The sequence below is a fragment of the Loxodonta africana genome, chromosome 18 (assembly GCF_030014295.1).
Source record: "Loxodonta africana isolate mLoxAfr1 chromosome 18, mLoxAfr1.hap2, whole genome shotgun sequence".
Taxonomy (NCBI): domain Eukaryota; kingdom Metazoa; phylum Chordata; class Mammalia; order Proboscidea; family Elephantidae; genus Loxodonta; species Loxodonta africana.
This window is the reverse complement of record NC_087359.1, coordinates 52,159,270-52,176,701: the sequence shown is the minus strand read 5'-3', so window position 1 is coordinate 52,176,701 and position 17,432 is coordinate 52,159,270. Positions and strand designations below refer to the sequence as shown.

The window sequence follows — 17,432 nt, the reverse complement described above, 5'->3', positions numbered from 1 at the left end:
CCTGATAGAATCCGCCTTTCAATATCCCATCTCCCAAAGCAACAAAAGCTGGAGGCCTTTCTTGGGGTTGGAAAGACAGGCCAAAGTCTTTTCTCATTCTAAAGCCCTGCTCAAAAGTTCTGAGCTCCAATCCCAGCCCTTCCATTAATTTACTCCAGCAGCTCCAAGCAACCTCCTTAAACTGTCCTATGTCTTATTTCCCCACCTTTAAAATGGGCCTAACTATATTAGTTCATCACCAACTTATCCTAGATGAAGGATAAATTAAGATTATTTTAACTGTACTATTTCTTCCTCTATTTGGGGGAAGTTTAACAAAGGGGTTTATTAGATAACTCATTTATTTAGCATTTATGACACACACCTTAATCTGCTTTATGACATATAACCAGCACTATCTGCTGGCCTACTTTTCTTCTTAAACTTCCATGTGAAGAGATGGGTATTGAATCTGTTCCCAGACGCACTGTTGTGGGTACTTGGTGAGAACCCACAGTGTACCAGGTGGCATATACAAACTACATTTGGACAGGAGGGTTGCGAAAATTTGCTGGATATGAATGGCCAGGTTACCGGGATACTCACAGGAAGTTTTCCTTATTCTTTCTGTGAAACTTCTTCTAAGTTCACATAGTTGTCTGGGGATGGGGGAGAAATGGGTTTGCTGACACCTAAATTTTGAAAGATAAAGAGGCTTAGGAGTCAGACTAGGCAGCACAGCAGTTGGAACTACAAATTAAAGCTTTGTTGTTAAAAGGGAAGTGATTGCTGATTTTTTAATGGGCTTTCCCAGCTAAACACAGAAACTGGTCTTTATTACACTTGAGTGCTTCTATCATGATAGCAAGTGAGCGACAAGGAAAGAGATTGATCTCCAGGGACATATACTCTGAACACTTCATTATCGTTGTTGAGGGGAGCTGGGTAGCCAGGGAAATTTTTTCATTGGGCAGAACTGTGAAGGGCAAGGACCTGCCATATGTCACAACAAACTCAAAAACAATAAAGTGAAATGAAGGGCCCTCGTTTCCACGAACTTATTATCTCTTTCTCAGGGGAAGAAAGACAGAGTGGTGTTAACCTTTCCTAGGTCTCCATGCATACAACCACCACAATTCTTTGAGGTTCTCAGCTGGCAGGTGGCCCAGGCACCAGTAGCAGGCCCAGTATTTAAAAGAGGCAGCCTAACTCCTCAGCAGCTAGGATGGAACCAATCACATCTGGGGTTTCAGCATTCATACACCTGAAAGATTTGTTCCTAAACTCAGCAAATGAGAGTGCAGGCCCTTCCGCCTCTAGCCAGAAATCCCTTTCTACCCCCAGCCCGACCTCAGCTTCCTCCTAATTATCTTTTGAAAGTAGGAGAAGTCGGAGAACTTGCTTAGAAATTCCTTTGCAAATTCCCAGCTGATTCTGAATTTGTGTCCCTAGCCTCTCAGTTCCTTCAACCCGAGTGCTACTACCAGCTTTTAAAGGCTGTATCTCCTTGACTCCGAGAACACTAAGTTTGGTGGGGGTGGAAGGGTAGAGGGGGCGGTGGCTAGATTTTACTACTGGGGTTTCTGCCCTCCCAGACTGGAAAGTGTGAACACTACCATGAGACCACAGGTTTCACGCGTGGTCTCATTCAACATGTATACAACCTCCCTGCACTAGAGGTATCTGTAGCATCCCCGTTTCACAGATGATGAAACTGAGGCTCAGACAGGCAAAGGAGTAGTCCTCTGTCCTAGGACGTAGGGATCTGTGAGAGATGTATCCCAATAAGACCCTTCCTCTGTTCTTCTGCGGGTCAGGTCCCAGCCTGTAGACTTGGGTGCGCCTCACTCTGCCTTCCGTTCCCTTCCGCGGGGAGGGGAGATGCGGGCGAAAGTTCGCTGGTGCTGAAAAACCCACACCGAGCCCGAGGTGGGGGGAAAAAAAAAAAACTTTCGCTCAGCGATTTTGCCTGCGTCTGCCCAACTTGGGTGTTCACGACTCCAGCCTCGTGTGACTTCGCGTCTGCAAAGCGCGTCCTCCGCCCCGAACCGCGTGTGTCCAGGAGCTGCGAACAAACCAGAAATCAGTCGGCTCCATCCATCCAGCGGCGGGCCGAGCTTTGCTTTCACTGCTAGAAGGGAGGCCCGATAATCCCAGTTTTGCTCCCAAAGCGGAGGCGCTTTGATATCCCTTGTTTAGACAGGAGAGCGCTGCCCAAGCGTCCACCTCCCCCGCGGCTTGGCCAGGCTGGGCGATGGTGCAGCCCCGCTGCTGGGGAGCTCAACTTTGGCTACTCCCTCTGACCATAAATTAGTTGGCCCCTCCTTCAAGGGTCCTCCCGACCCTTTCCCCTCACCTACGCTCTTGGTGCCGGAAGTTCTGCAAATCCAAACCGCCCAACCCGGCAGGTGAGGGCCTCGGGCCTGAGCAGCGGTAACCGAAGTAGAAATAAATGGGGTCCCTCCAATCTACCATTTATTCACCCCGCTCAACATCACCCCACTTCCTCCAACTCTCTGCGCCCATCCTCAAGCTGTCAGTTTCTCCTCCGCCCGGCTGTTCTCCTGGCCCACCGCCTGCGTCGGCTGGAACGCCTTAAAGAGTCTCTCTACTCTTCACCTCCTCCCTCACCCCCTTATTTCAAGAGCACCTCAACTTCCTCTAGTTCTCACCTGAACCCCCGGAGCGCAGTTTCTTCATCTCTCGGGACTAAGGCCGAATCTGCAGCCGGTGGAAAAGCCCTGGCGCCTTCCACACTAGGCTGCAAGCTACTTGCTTAACAAGTCCAAAGGTCAGCTAAACTTTGGCTGATAAACAGAATCAGGAGAAGAAGAGCTTTAGCCCCCCAGCGTGATTACAATGGATCCTGGCAAGCCCCGCTCGGCCCGGGGCCTCGGCTCCCAGTGTCTGCCCCTCGTGCTCTCCCTCTCTCTCGGTTTTCCCCCCTCCCCACCACCATTTGCATCTTGCCGAAAGCCGGGCCCTTCCCACTAATTTGCATATCTTATATGGCCTAATGGTGGCGATCATGGCAAGGTAGAAGTTTTCTGACTCCTCTGGAGGAGACTCCGGGCCCCGGAGAGTAACAGGTGTCTGGAGGCTGAAGGGTTGGGGGGCTCCCGGACTTGGGGTTCGCTGGTGAAACTCCCCCTCCACCCTCCTCTCTCGCACCCACCCACCCCCTCACCCCCTTTTTACCCCCGTCCTTGGAAAATGGTGTCCAAGCTCACGTCGCTCCAGCAAGAACTCCTGAGCGCCCTGCTGAGCTCCGGGGTCACCAAGGAGGTGCTGGTCCAGGCCTTGGAGGAGTTGCTGCCATCCCCGAGTTTTGGGGTGAAGCTGGAGACGCTGCCCTTGTCCCCCGGGAGCGGGGCCGAGCCAGACACCAAGCCGGTCTTCCACACTCTCACCAACGGCCACGCCAAGGGCCGCCTGTCTGGGGACGAGGGCTCTGAGGACGGGGACGACTATGACACCCCTCCCATCCTCAAGGAGCTACAGGCGCTCAACACCGAGGAGGCGGCGGAGCAGCGGGCCGAGGTGGACCGGATGCTCAGGTAGGCACCGAGCGAGGCTAGAGGTGTGCGCCTGAGACCTCTGCACCTTGGGCCCTGTGCCTGAGCGACACAGCGCTCAACCACTTTCGCCAGCCTGTTTCCCACCAGAAAAGTCCCCCGGGGGGCGCTCCGCTTCTCTCCCAACACCCGGACCCCTCCCAGTTTCTCAACCAAACGACTCCGGGACCCCGAGGCTTTCTCTCCCCAAACCTAGGCCCAGCGCCGGGACCCGAGGGATCCTCCAGGCTGGCTGGGGTTTGGCCGGGAGAACCGGCCGCTGCGAAGCCCTTTGCCTAGAGGTTTGCCCACGAGACTGGAGGTGCCGATGGGTGCCAAGACAGCGGTGTTTTCCCCAGTCCCAGATGCTCGGGCCTGCTACAAGCCCCAGGCCACTCATTTATCCTGGTTGCCACCTCTTGGGTCCGGGAAAAAGAAGGCCAGCCTCGGGCGCAGCGTTCTTTCGTTTCTTGCTGGGGGATTGGCGGCACTCAGGGCCAGGATCTCAGAGGCGGTTCTCTGGTGGGCACCCGCGCTAGCTGCGCCGGTGCAAGGTCCCTGGATTATCCCAAAGCCGGTTTACATTTGCAAAGGGAAATGCTTGATGTAGGATGATTGGGCCCACGCGGGGCAAAAGAAAGCACGCATTTAAGCCAACGTGGGGCAATTGCGGCCAAGAGCCCGGGTCTCAGCGAGTTTGGTCTCAACCTGAGAAAGGAGGGCACTTGGCGATCTCGCCGCCGACATTCTGGCGTTCCCCGGGGAATTCAGGCAGGCTGGCCGCCTATCTCAGTTCCAGGATCGTTTGCTGGACCTCCCCAGACGGTCCAGGGCTTTGACAGCTAGTTACTAATTATCCAAGGAGCAGAGCGGTTCCCTTAGACCACACGTCGCTCCCGGCCACTCGGCTTTAGGACCGAGCCGCTCGCGTGGCCTCGGACTCTCCAGCGCCTCGGTCTCGAGGCAACTGCCAAGACCCAAGTCGCTCCCGGGACGCTGGCGGCCTCAGCCGCACGCCCGCAGCTGCAGTTTGGGGTGGGGTATGACCTTGCGTTTGAATTTGCGCTCCGGGGGCCCTACGGCTTGCCCTTCAGTCGGTGCATGGTGGGGGGGGGGGGGACTTTATTTATTTTTTGAAGTATTTTGCTGCAATTCGTTTTGAGATTTTTTTTCTTCGCCTTTCCCCGGCGTGGTGGCGATTTCTCCCTGGCGGGCGTTAGGGCGCAGGAAAAGTGTGAGTCCCGGAGGTTGAGAGGGATCGGAAGACGAGTCCCTTGGAGCGACTGAGGCACCAGCGCAGCCTGAAGGCTGACCCGGGCCTGGCCGACTACCCGAGCTCCCGTTGCCTTCCATCGGGGGCCAGCGGGCCTAGACCCTTTCGCTAGCCACGGCGCCTGCTTTTTTGGCCCGGTGCTCGGAGGATCCGGGAAGCCCGATGGGACCTAGGGCGCCCCTCTACACCCAGCCCCGCGCCGGGCTGGTAGCAGCAGAGATGTAACATAAACTACAGCACGTGGAGTTGGGGTGTTATTAATTTATTTCTATAAATCATCAACAGAAAGATACACAAAGAGCAGTGATTAGGTTGAAAAGAGCAGCGGGTTATTCATTGGTGAAGTTGTAAACTAGGCTTAGAGGGGGAAGGAAATCCAAACTCGGACGCGGGGCTGCTAGCCGCTCCCAGCGCACACGCATCGTGCGCGGGGCGCGCCAGCCAGGCCCAGGTGCCGCCCGCCGTCTGACCCGGGCTGTCCGAGCGCCGGAGCCGCCAGCGGAGTCCGAGGGCCGCCAGAGAGAGCCAGGTCCGGCGGGGAGGACCCGGGACCTCAGCCCTGTTCCCTGTGCAAAGCCCCTCAGCTCCAGCAGGGCGGAGGGGGAGGGTGGGGACGTAGGACAGACTCCGAGGCTTTTCTTCCTTTTCCGAACGGGTGCGCCTCCCCTCCCCCACCCCCCCGGGAGTGGTCCGACTTTATTAAAGTAATTTTTCAAGAAAGTGTTAGCGGTTCCCAGGTCACTGCACAGTCGGCTCCCAAGCGCCAGCACACGCAGTCTCTTTTTTGTCCACCTTGTTCCCCTAAAGCAAAAAGAAAAGAAAAGGGAAAGCCACTTTTTTGGAGCGCCTGGACGTTCTTTATAAATCCTAGAAGATAAAGAAAAGAAAGCCGGGGAGTGCACGCTTCCCGGTTACCAACTCCCGGCCTTGCTCGCCGGCTTCTAGGGCTCGGGCATGTTGGCGTTTGGAAAGTTAGCTGCTTTCAGAGAAGCCGGAGTTGAGCCTTCTTAACGAACGCGCGGCGAATTGCGGTAGGGTCGAGGGCTTTTCTGCTCGTGGACAGCAAAGTTATTGTTTGAAAAGGACCTTGCTGGGCGGACAATGCGGGCGCCGAGGTCGGGCGATTGACACCTGCGCTCTGAACACAATGGCCGCGCGCGCCTCTGGAGATCCGTGTATTTGTCCTGGTTGGAAACCCATGAAAATTGCTGTATTTTCAAATTAAAAAAAAAAAAAAGACTGCCAGTTCTCCGAGCTCTTCTCCGTGAATACATGTGAATTCTGGGGCCAGATAGCTTAAAGGTTTTACTATAGTTTATAGGATTTTCCTGAGATTTTGTTTTTGTTTTTGTTTTGTTTTTAACCTTCCCAATTGTTGAGCTAATTTAGCACTCTTTCCACAAAACGCTTCTCACTTAAAACATTACACTATTTCATTAGGTTTCCTGAACACACAAAATTAACACAGGTAAAGAAATTTAAAACAAAACAAAAATAGCCAAGAAATCTGTTAAAGCAATAATAATAATAATAAAAGCAATATTAACTTTTAAAATCCAGACACTTCTTCTCCCTTTTGAAGCGACTGTTCGAATTTGTTCGAAGTGTTTTTCCACCCTAGAAATACCTGTGGAAAAATTCTCCACGAGTTAGTTTTAAAATGATCTCTGATATTTAAATTGATATGTCCAAAATGCTTATTACATAATTTTTCTCTTATTCAAGGTCACTTTCCAAGCTTGAAACCGTAACACATTTTCTCTTTTTGTTGTTTTTGTTGTTACGTCATTATTATATATTATGTGTCAGTACCTTTGTGAATACTTAAGAAATTCCTTATTAATTTACATATAATTAATACTAAAAGTTTGCGTTCCTCAAAAACTGTTAATCAAAGCTCGCGTTCTCCTGAATTTAATATCAAAGGCTTGCTTCAATAATCACAACTACTCAAATGCTTACAAAATATCTCAGTCTAGTTAATGGGCTTTTTTATTTATTCATTAGGCAAAGTTAATTTTATTTGACAAAGTATAGATAGCATGTAGAAATAAATTGGTTATTACATTGCAACACAGTATCTGTTTTGGCTTCTGCCTTACACCATTTTTTATTGCTTCACCCGAAATTAGTGCTTCCCTTTATTTTTCTGCTGTCAGGCTAATATACACATCAGCATACACTAGAGGGATGTTAGCTTCTGTAAATTAAATATGTAGCTGCATTAAATAGTGCATGTGGATGTATTGCTTCTTTAATATTTTGTTTGTACGGTGCATTATTGTCTTAATTTCTTGTTTTAAATAATATCTTATTTTTAAGTCTCCCATTCAATAAGCAAAAAAAAAAAAAAAAAAGATATTGGCAAAGTTGAAAAACAGTTTAGATAAATAAAATCCAAACTTTTTTCTAAGCGAGGCACCAATACGTTGCTCTTAAAAAGCTTTTTGCACACCTGGGTTTTTGAGAAATGAAAAATGTAACTATGTTCCTGCCCCAAGCTTGCAACTTATGAGAAACATTGATTTCCAGATACCCTTACCCTATATCAGAATAGACAGACTAGAAATGTAAGAATACAGAAAAGCAAGGTATATGGGATTGTTAATATCTTCTCTAGAAATTAAGGTTATTTGCACCATTGGGTTTTATTTGGGAGATAGGGCTGTGAATAATATTAGGGAAAAAAAAAAACAACTTCATTTGCCTAACCGCATGGTATGATTGATTCCTCAGTTCCAGAGAGGAAGGTCTTGTATTTCTTAGAACTTTTCTACAACTCTGGAAGTTATTTAATATTTGACTAAGAAATCCTTTTTACTTCTGAGGAGGTAAACACATGTTTTACCACCATTTTATTGATAAGAAACCGGGGCACCCATTCAGAAGAAAAATAAGGTGATAGAGGTCTAGTCTGAAATTTTAAAAAATTAAATTAAAATTTTAAAAAATTAGGTGAACTTAAAAACTGATGCTACCAAGCCCCCAAACCCCCTGCCCATGTCATTGCATGATCAGCCCAGCCCCAAGCTAATGGCATCCCCACTTTCCAATGGGCCTCTTGCCTTTAAATTTCTCACATTCTGGGAAAATGAAGGAAAGAAAAATAAAACAACAAGAGAGCAGGTACTGGCAGTGCCCTCCCACTCCTGAAGATGGGAAGTCATCTTTATCTTTTCCTTCCTAACCTCAGAAGAAAGGGATAGAGTACAGAGGCCTTTACCTCCTTTTCTATTTAGGTTCCATTCTGGCCTCATACCCCTCCCAAGGATGTAACTAGGACAAGTGGAGAAATGGGTGAAGATTAGAGTTTTGCACAGACTTTAGGTAAAACCCCTAGAAAGAAAATATTTCCCTCTGGACATTGCCCACCAGCATCCTAACCATACGCTTGTCTGTCTAGCGAGGACCCTTGGAGGGCTGCCAAAATGATCAAGGGCTACATGCAGCAACACAACATCCCCCAGAGGGAGGTGGTCGATGTCACGGGCCTGAACCAGTCGCACCTCTCCCAGCATCTCAATAAGGGCACCCCTATGAAGACCCAGAAGCGCGCTGCACTGTACACCTGGTACGTCAGAAAGCAGCGGGAGATCCTCAGACGTAAGTGTTTTAATCCTGCCTCTGCCTCAACCTGGAGTGACCTTTGGCCTAATTCTGATCCCTGTGGGCTGCTTCAGTTTCCCCTTCATCGGGAAGGCCTACTGCTTGAGCACTTGATGAATACAAGAAAGCTGGCAGGTGGATTTGGTCTTCATGGTTGCTGTACAATGGACTGGCTCGTATTTCCTCTCTCACTATCCTTTGCTACCCAGCCAGTTGCTTTGACAAGCACTGAATGTGTACAATGTACCTTGAATTTTTTGGTCCCTGCTTCTCTTTGAAACCAAGTAGGTAAGAGAGTGAGATACCTTCCCCAAAGTAGGCTAAGTATATCCCCTTGATACAAGACTACAGGTCAGAGTTTCCAAAGAACACATTTCATAGCAGATCACTATTACTGTTATTTTCCTTCCCTCAAGAAAGTGTAAGAAATATAGGGTGTTTGCATAGATATATTCAGAACCTGTCCCTGTGTTATTTTGGGGGGAAGGGTGGGGGGGACTGAGTCCTGAAATAATTTAAGGGACTTATTCACATTCACCAAAATTGGTAGTTTTGGGACCTCAGCTGGTGATCCTACTAATGAAGAAGCTGCTTCTAGCTAAGGCAGGGCAAGTAAAGATGTCTACATTGGGAACTCTAGCCAACCGAGTCCTATCATTTCCACTCCCACCCCAAAATTTCCTTTCTGTCCCAAGATTTCTTCCACACAATTACACTGAGAGATTTTGAAAGTGTGGGGAAGTTTGAACTGCGTTTGAATGACATATCGTTTTTATTTTAGCAAAGTAGACTTTTACTCGACACTTCAGTTATTTCCATCTGGTCCTTTTCCTTGGAAATTTTTAATATCAGTTTTCAATCTCCCCACACACTATCCTCTAAAATTAGGCCTGGGTTTCTCTGTCTTTGTTAAGATGTTAGTCTTCACCACTTTCTGGGCTGAGTTTTTTCCTCCAGCTAGTTGGTCAGTTTTTTAAATTCACACTTGTTCACTGTCACACGTTGCTCTGAAGTGATTGTTTCAATATTCAGATGTCTCAATGTCTGCGGGCTAGAAAGGCCTTCATGGTGGAAGGAAAGGTTTTAGGTGTTCATCTCATATTGTGGTTGTTTCCTGGAAGCATTAAATGGATAGATTAGGAGTAAGAAGCAAAGTGAGAGCTGTTTGCTGCCTAGGTGCAGAGGCACCTTTTAAAGCATGGGTTTACCCTCTACCCATGGTGACTGGCTCTTTTAAAATGTGTTCCTGACATGAAGCAATTCTCTGTAGTTCCTGAAAATTCCAAGAAAATTCTCAGGAGCTGCAGTCCCCAAAAGCCAGAGAATCCTTGGGACCTTCCCTCAACACAATCCAAGTCTTACAAGACATCTACAGTCTGAGCTGCGTCTCTATGTTCAATGAGACTTCCCTCAGAAAGGAGAAGGAGGCTGGAAAGCCAATCTGGGAGCTTCTAAAAATACAAAAGTCCCAGAAATTTTTTCAAGATGCTTGAGATGAGACATTCTACAAAAATTTATGGCAGTCCTGGAAAGTTTTTTTTGTTGTTGTTGTTATTGTTTTAAAGTCACTTGAGACATAAATTTTAAGAACCATCATTCTGTAAATATGTGAACACCTATTATGTGGCAAGAGTTGTGCTAGGAAATTAAAAAAAAAAATTGTGCTCAGCCTTGTGATGCACAAGTCTAGGGACTTACAACTTTACAACCTAAAGAGGGAGAGATGTTTAATAGTGATGATTGCTAAGAGCTGTTATACAGGCATAAACAAGGGGCAGCAGAGGAATTGTTAAATTTCCTGGAGAAATGACAGAGGGCTTCCTAGAGAAGGTGACATTTGAAGCAAGGCTTGAAGGATAAACACAAGACAAATATGCATAGGATAAAAAATTAGGAAGTGGGAGAAATAAAAGAGTAACTCAAGTGAATGGGGTGGGCATAAGAAGAGAGGGGAGAGAAGAAAAAAAAGATGATATAGAATTGCACATTTTCCTGAAAAAAAAAAATGGCAGTATTCATGGACCCTTCTACACACGCAGAATCTCCTTGTCCAAGCTTGCTCCCAAGCCTATTAGGAGGCAGCTGGAGCCAACTTGCCCAAGTTAATTTTTATGGGCAATGAACATTTTCTCTTCTCCTGAATACTCTGAAAGGAAGTGGAGGGAAGTTGGTGGTGGTTGGAGGGCATACAGATGTCTAATTCTTCAAAAATTGAGAGAGGCTGGGGCCAAATCCGTAAGATGGGTAGAGCCTGAAGGCAAGCCAGTCTGGCTGATCCTGGCATATTCTGGGTTTCAGGCTGCTGCTCCCCAGTGGGCAACGGAGAGACAAAGGCAGCCCCCACACTGTGGGGCAGCTATGAGTGTGTCTTACATCCACCACAAAGCTTCAGGAGTTGGTTTTGTTATTTCCACATAAGTCAGATCTGAGAGTTTTGTGGCTGTATTATTTGGTTTTGGTTTTTAGTGAGAGTTGATACATTGGCTGGTGGCTAGGGGCTTTAAAGTCTGTAGGCTGGGTTCACAGCCTGGCTCCTGCCTCAAGTCCACACAACTTGGGGCAAGTCACTTAACCAGTCTGAACCTCAATTTCTTCATCTGTAAAATGAAGATAATAATACTTCTCACATGGAAATGTTGTGAGAATTGGAGATGAAGGGATACATTTTAAGGACTTTGCATAAGACCTAACTATAGAAATGGTTCAATGAATGTTAACAGTTATTAAATCTGTCCACATCAAATGAAAATCGTCAATTGATCTCAAGTGCTTGGATTATCAATACTGGCTTTGGATATTAGTCATAGTAATTCCACAGGGCCACACAAAGCCAGAGGCAGAGACACTAAGACAGACCCTCACTGAGCAAGAAACTTCTTTATCCCCATTAGATTGTCCCTATAGTAACTGCACTTATAGAGCTGAAGAACAAATAAGAGGCGTGACAGCAATTTGAAAAGTATAACCTCTGTAGGAATTTGAGTTATCTCCATCATCATCATCCTGACTAAAGTTAAAAAAAACAAAACCCAGTGCCGTCTAGTTGATTCCGACTCATAGCGACCCTATAGGACAGAGTAGAACTAAAGTTAGATGTTCTAAAAGACTATTTCATGTTCCTCAGGTTTTTAGCCAGTAACATGCACAGGTGGGGAAGCTGATGACCCAGAAATTAAACAACTTGGCTGGGGTCCTATACTATCCCATTGAGTCTGTGACTTCTTGTGAGTATATCTGACAGCAACTCAGGTATCTAAAGGAGTTGTTGGACACCAGTGAAAGTAAAGTCCTAAGGTAGCCTAAGAATCATCCGAAGTGGATGGGTCCCAAAACAAACGCCCCAGTGACAAGCTCAGTCCATCTACCCAGGAGACTATTCATTAACTTGGCCAATCAGCAACTGGTTAATTAAACAAAGCCTAACACCACCTGCAGCTGGGATCCTAAGTCCAGGCTGATTAGAAGCCCACTGCTTCCTAGTGATAGACCAAAATGGAAATGGATCCTTGGATGAGTAGTAAGTTCCCCATTGCTGGAGTTATGTAGACTGAAGGACCACTTGGTGGGGTGTCGTAGAGGGGATTCAAGCATTCGGTAGTGCCCCGACTTATGAAACCTCAAGGATTTTGGATTCCAGCTGTCCAAAGAAACAGGAAAGGCAGCATTTGTCAATAATAGCATGTCCAGACTTATTACCCCAGGGCTCAGTGTGACTGGAAGTTGTGACCTTCAAGGCTCTAAGACCTGCAGGAGTGCCTCCAGGAACCAAAAAAGAAAAACATCAAGGTCCAGAATATGAGAAATGAATATATTAGGTGTCCTTGCTCAGCAGGTGCTTGGCCTCTATGTTTACCCATCTGTAAAATGGAATTAATCAGCCCTGATGAACCCCTCCTTCATGCAGATGTGAGGGAGAAGACAATAAAGCTCTCTTCTTCTATGAGCAAATACTTAATCTCATTTAAACCACATAGGGTAAGGAGGTCTCACCACTAGCCTGAGCTGCTGGTTTTCTTTATTCATTCAACAAAAATGTACTGAGGGTCACAATATGTCTGGGCCCTGGGAATTAGACAGACAGGGAGGATCATTCCATCTACATTTATCCTTCTCCAACTCATTAAATACCATTTCTAAAAATGCCCCATGACTACGGTCTTCTGTACTTGCTATATTTCATATCTGTAGGCAGGTCTGTAAGACCTTTTCCTCTTGGACTGCTGCCTTCATAAATTGGTCCCTGGACACACACACACACCAGCACCTTTGGACACACACACATACCACCGCCTTTGAAATTATTTGTGATCTAAAGAGCATCTTTTCTTTGGGGCAAGTCACTTAACCGTCTTTCTAATACAAAGCTCTAGTTATATTTATTTCAAATCAGTATTCAAAGGTTTGGGGTTTTCTTAAAGAACCCACCGTTACAATATGGATAAAGCCAAACCAAACCCACCACCGTCTGGTCAATTCCAACTCATAGTGACTCTATAAGACAGAGTAGAACTGCCTCATAGGATTTCCAAGGCTGTAATCTTTACGGAGGCAGACTGCCACATTTCTCTCTCAGAGCAGCTGGGGGTTCAAAGCAGCTGAGCGCCTTAATCACTGTGCAACCAGGGCTCCTACATAATGTGAATAGCCAGAATATGTGAAGAGAGAGGTGGGGTAGGCAGAACTTTTTAAAGTCTCTGAATATTTTACCTAAGCGCATATAGATCTAAAACTTCATTGAGCTCATCCTCTCGACATCAAAATACAAGAGTTCAGGATTCAGAGTGTTGCTTTATGGCTGAGGGCCAGTGAGCCAACAAAAAAATAAATTGCCCTTAAAACAATGGTTGTCTGTGTTTGAGCTCTTTTAAAGAAAGGAGAGCGGTGGCTTTGGTGGAGTAAACTAAGGAGGGCAGTGAGGGCCCTGTCATAGGGACTCATCTCTGTAGCCCCCCATGCAATAATGGCAGCTTATAAAATTTAGGAGAGAGGAATAAAGGTGTCTTTGTCCGTCTGTCTATCTGCTGCGTGAAAGCTACAGACCCTATCAAATCTACTCCTTTCTCTTTTCAGAATTCAACCAGACAGTCCAGAGTTCTGGAAATATGACAGACAAAAGCAGTCAGGATCAGCTGCTGTTTCTCTTTCCAGAGTTCAGTCAACAGAGCCAGGGGCCTGGGCAGTCCGATGACGCCTGCTCTGAGCCTACCAACAAGAAGATGCGCCGCAACCGGTTCAAATGGGGGCCCGCATCCCAGCAAATCTTGTACCAGGCCTACGACCGGCAAAAGAACCCCAGCAAGGAAGAGAGGGAGGCCTTAGTGGAGGAGTGCAACAGGTAACACCACCAGCAGCTCATTCAAGTGGTCAGGCGAGCACATAGACCACAGACCCACCCCTAGTCCTGGGATACTGAGATACTGGTCATCCAAATAACCAGTGACCAGTTGCCGTCAAGTAGATTTTGACTCATGGCAACCCCATGTGGCACTGTGCTCCGTGAGGTTTTCAATGGCTGAGTTTTCAGAAGTAGATTGCCAAGACTTTCTTCTGAGGCACCTCTGTGTAGACTCATACCTCCAACCTTTCAGTCAGCAGCCAAGCACAATAACTCTTTGCACCACCATGTGGATAAATCAGGGTTTCCTTAAGTGTGTATCGCAGAACCCTAGTTTTAATATATTAAATAAGTTTAAGAAATGCCGTATACGCACTTCCTCTTAGGAAATCATGACATACATTAAAGGCTCTGAGAAGTCCTGCAGTAAAGAAACCCACATAACTTTGCTGACTTGGTTGTTAACCATGGAATCCTTTTTCTGTAGAATACATACTAATAATACCCATGGAATTATTATTCTAAAGAAGGTACTCTGGAGAATGCTGGTCTAAGATATGATACAAGTGAAGTGAGAATTAGGTGACCCCATACACGCCAGGGCAAAACTATCCCTTAGCCACAGACTCTGGCTCTGGCCTCCCCCAATTGTCTTGCACCCATTAGTACAAAAGGAAACTTGGCAGGATAGTAAGAATTTGTCAGATCTTTTCAGTCCACTCTGCCCACCCTGGCTCAAAAGAGTTCTTTTTGTATCTTAATTACATGTAATTTCAAAGAAAATGATTGGAAACCCTCAGGAAGGCTTTTTGCTTCATTCCTGCCCCCTCCTCCCTGACTCTGATATTGACTCTAAAATCTACTCTTTTCTTTGGCCAAGACCTGTGGGCTCTTTCTCTGTCTCTGAGCTGGGTCATCTTCAGATGCAGAAGGATAAGACCAGGCAAGTCAGGGCAGGAAGTGGGGAGGAAGAAGAATCAGCCTTGGTGGGCCACAGAGGTCTTAGTCTGTGTTTCTGTTCTCCCTGCTAATGAGAAGCCCCTCAGCATCCAGTGGTGTCTAAGAAATCTCTCACACCTGGATTTGGGGTTTTGTCACCACTGATAAAACCCCACCCAGCTAGCCTTTTAGAGGAGACTCCCGGGGTGTGCTTAAGAAATCTGGCTTCCCTTGCACATCTGTGTCCAAGCCTTTCAGAGTGCTTTGAAGGGACTTAGGCAGAGCCAGCAAAGGATTTTGCTTTTGATGAGGTGGGAAGAATGGCAAAACAAGGAGGCGTCAGTCAGGAGGCCCAGTCTGGACCTTTCCCAGGGACAAATTACTCAATAAGCAAGGTAAGCATGTGCTTAGGGCATCAACAAAACAGGGGCACAAGTTGTCCAAAGCAAAGACCCATAGATGCCAAGCAGACAGGACAGTGGAAGGGAACTGGCAGGGCACTAAGTGAAACTGGTACCAGCTCCAATGCTTAAGAATATGCCAGCTAGAAATAAAGTTCACGCAGGGTCACAAAGGTGCCCACGCACAAAGTTGTTTAAGCTATGAGGCCCCTACCACTTCAACACCTTCATTGACATCTGTCTCCTACAGTCCCCTCCCGTGTAATTGAAACTCCTTATCTTGGTGAGCCTCTTGGAAGTATACTGTTTCTTTCTAATAAACAAGAGGTGGGGGTGGGCTGTCAAGTCTAACTGTGGCTACACTCACCCAATATGCAACTAAATCCAACATAAGCGGTTACCGGGCAAAGATGGATTACATTAATAGATAACAGGTCTCTAATCCATTTGGAGAGAACCATTTTGTACATGGACATCTGCTGATCCAGCAACTCCAGCCAGGAGGGCCAGCCATGCTCTTTGCCATGATACAAACATGAGGCTATGTTCTTGCACATCAAAATTGAAGTATAAGCTGTTTAAAGCAAAACCAGGGATTGTCAATTTTTCATTGTGGGAGGTCAATAGAATTTTACACTGTTGAAACAGCTAAGTTCACTCATTCATTTTCTTTGTTGTAGAATATTCTTCTTGTAGAAAATGGGGTACGGTATTTTTATGCAAATAATGTGTACCTTCTCTGTTTGTTTGCCTGCCGTGCCCTACTCCCTCGAGGTGTTTTTGTAAACACACTATGTTATGTTTTTTTTTTTAACAGCAATGTGTGGAAGAGGATTGGCATGGCAGTGCTTGTGAGGGTGCCTCACGGGGGCAAGGTGCAGCCGGCAAACAAATGCAGAAGGTGCACGTTATTTGCGTAAAAATACAGTATATAGTAAAAATCTTAGTACCTCGCATCCACTGAAAATTTTATAATCCAGTTAATTTCATTCCACTAAAATGGTACACACCACTTTTGTGTTCAGTTGCTAATAATATAACCACATTTAAAAAGAAGTTACACGATGGATAGCTAAGACACACACACACATATATATGCATATATATAACTCATATATCCCGTTCGAATGCGTAAGTAAGCAGAGGAGGGGCACTGCAGATTATCAGTGTTTAGGGCCCTCACATGCCTTAATTAGGCCCTGTTCTTTCCCCTAATTGCCTGGCCCCAGCTTGCTCTCTTCTCATCAGGAGCCACACCAGAGGCCTACACCCCTGACTTCCAGAGCAGCATCGCTTGCCTCGTACCTGTGTTCAGGGCCCACTCAAGCTATCATCATCAGATAATTAGATGGATTTACTTTTTCTCAGGACAGGATTTTTCCCAGCCTCCCACTGTATCCTCAGCTTCCTCACATTCCTAACCAAGACCACTATGATTTTGTGTTTGGGGCCAAGCACTGGCAAGCCCCCTTGGTCACCCTCACTCACCATCTCCCCTCTATCTATTCCCAGGGCAGAATGTTTGCAGAGAGGCGTCTCCCCATCCAAAGCTCATGGTTTGGGCTCCAACCTAGTCACTGAGGTCCGTGTCTACAACTGGTTTGCAAACCGCAGGAAGGAGGAGGCCTTCCGGCAGAAGCTGGCCATGGATGCCTATAGTTCCAACCAGACACACAGCCTGAACCCTCTGCTCTCCCATGGCTCCCCCCACCACCAATCCAGTGCCTCTCCTCCAAACAAGCTGTCAGGTAAGCAGGGTCTGGGCTTCACTGCCTTGGCAAGTGGACCACCCTGGTTTTTCCTGCAGGTCTCACCTGGCCCAAGAATTTTCACAGGAGTAAATGCTTTGGGATGGTACTAGGGCTGGTCTTTTCCCATTGCAAGATTATTCTCATGAAAAAAGAACATGGCTTTTTTCAGGTTTCTTCCAGCTCCTGGTCAACATTGCAGTGTAAGAGATAGTTTGGCCTCCAGGGAGCTATTCTTCTCTATTCCCTGTTTTTCTCCCTGTGTGGCTGCTGACTCAGAGGGTCAGTGCAGCCATCACATTATATACAGAGAAAGCTGCCTTAGTGGTATGCCAGGTGCAAGCCGCAGGCAGGGGGGGTCGTGATGTTGCATCATCAGTCATTGTGATGGAGAACGATGCTGTACTTCTCCATCCCTGTCCATGTCCCACCCCTGACACTCTGTCCAGCTGCAGCAGGAGAAGCTCTGTGGCCCTTAGGGAAGGGCCACTCCATTGGCAGCTTTTGCTTGTTGGTTTCTGTTCTCCATCAGGGTTAGGGTGGTGTCAGTCACTTGAAATCTTTTCAGTGATGAGTTGGCCAAAACCCATTGAATAC

The 17,432-nt window shown here is 46.9% G+C and overlaps 1 protein-coding gene across 4 annotated transcripts in view; it reads left to right on the top strand.

Moving 5' to 3' along the window:
• Nucleotides 1-3,192: 3,192 nt before the first annotated feature.
• Nucleotides 3,193-17,432, top strand: part of HNF1B (HNF1 homeobox B) — a 61,469-nt gene continuing 47,229 nt past the window's right edge. For 2 of the 4 annotated variants that reach the window (XM_023553486.2, XM_003414562.4), the window contains exons 1-4: nt 3,193-3,536; nt 8,210-8,409; nt 13,561-13,747; nt 16,600-16,835. In XM_023553486.2, coding sequence (XP_023409254.1) covers nt 3,193-3,536; nt 8,210-8,409; nt 13,561-13,747; nt 16,600-16,835 — 967 coding nt within the window. Of the gene's footprint in view, nt 3,537-8,209; nt 8,410-13,482; nt 13,748-16,599; nt 16,836-17,432 lie in introns of all 4 variants that reach the window. The other 2 variants (XM_064271389.1, XM_003414563.4) reach the window with 1 other exon arrangement.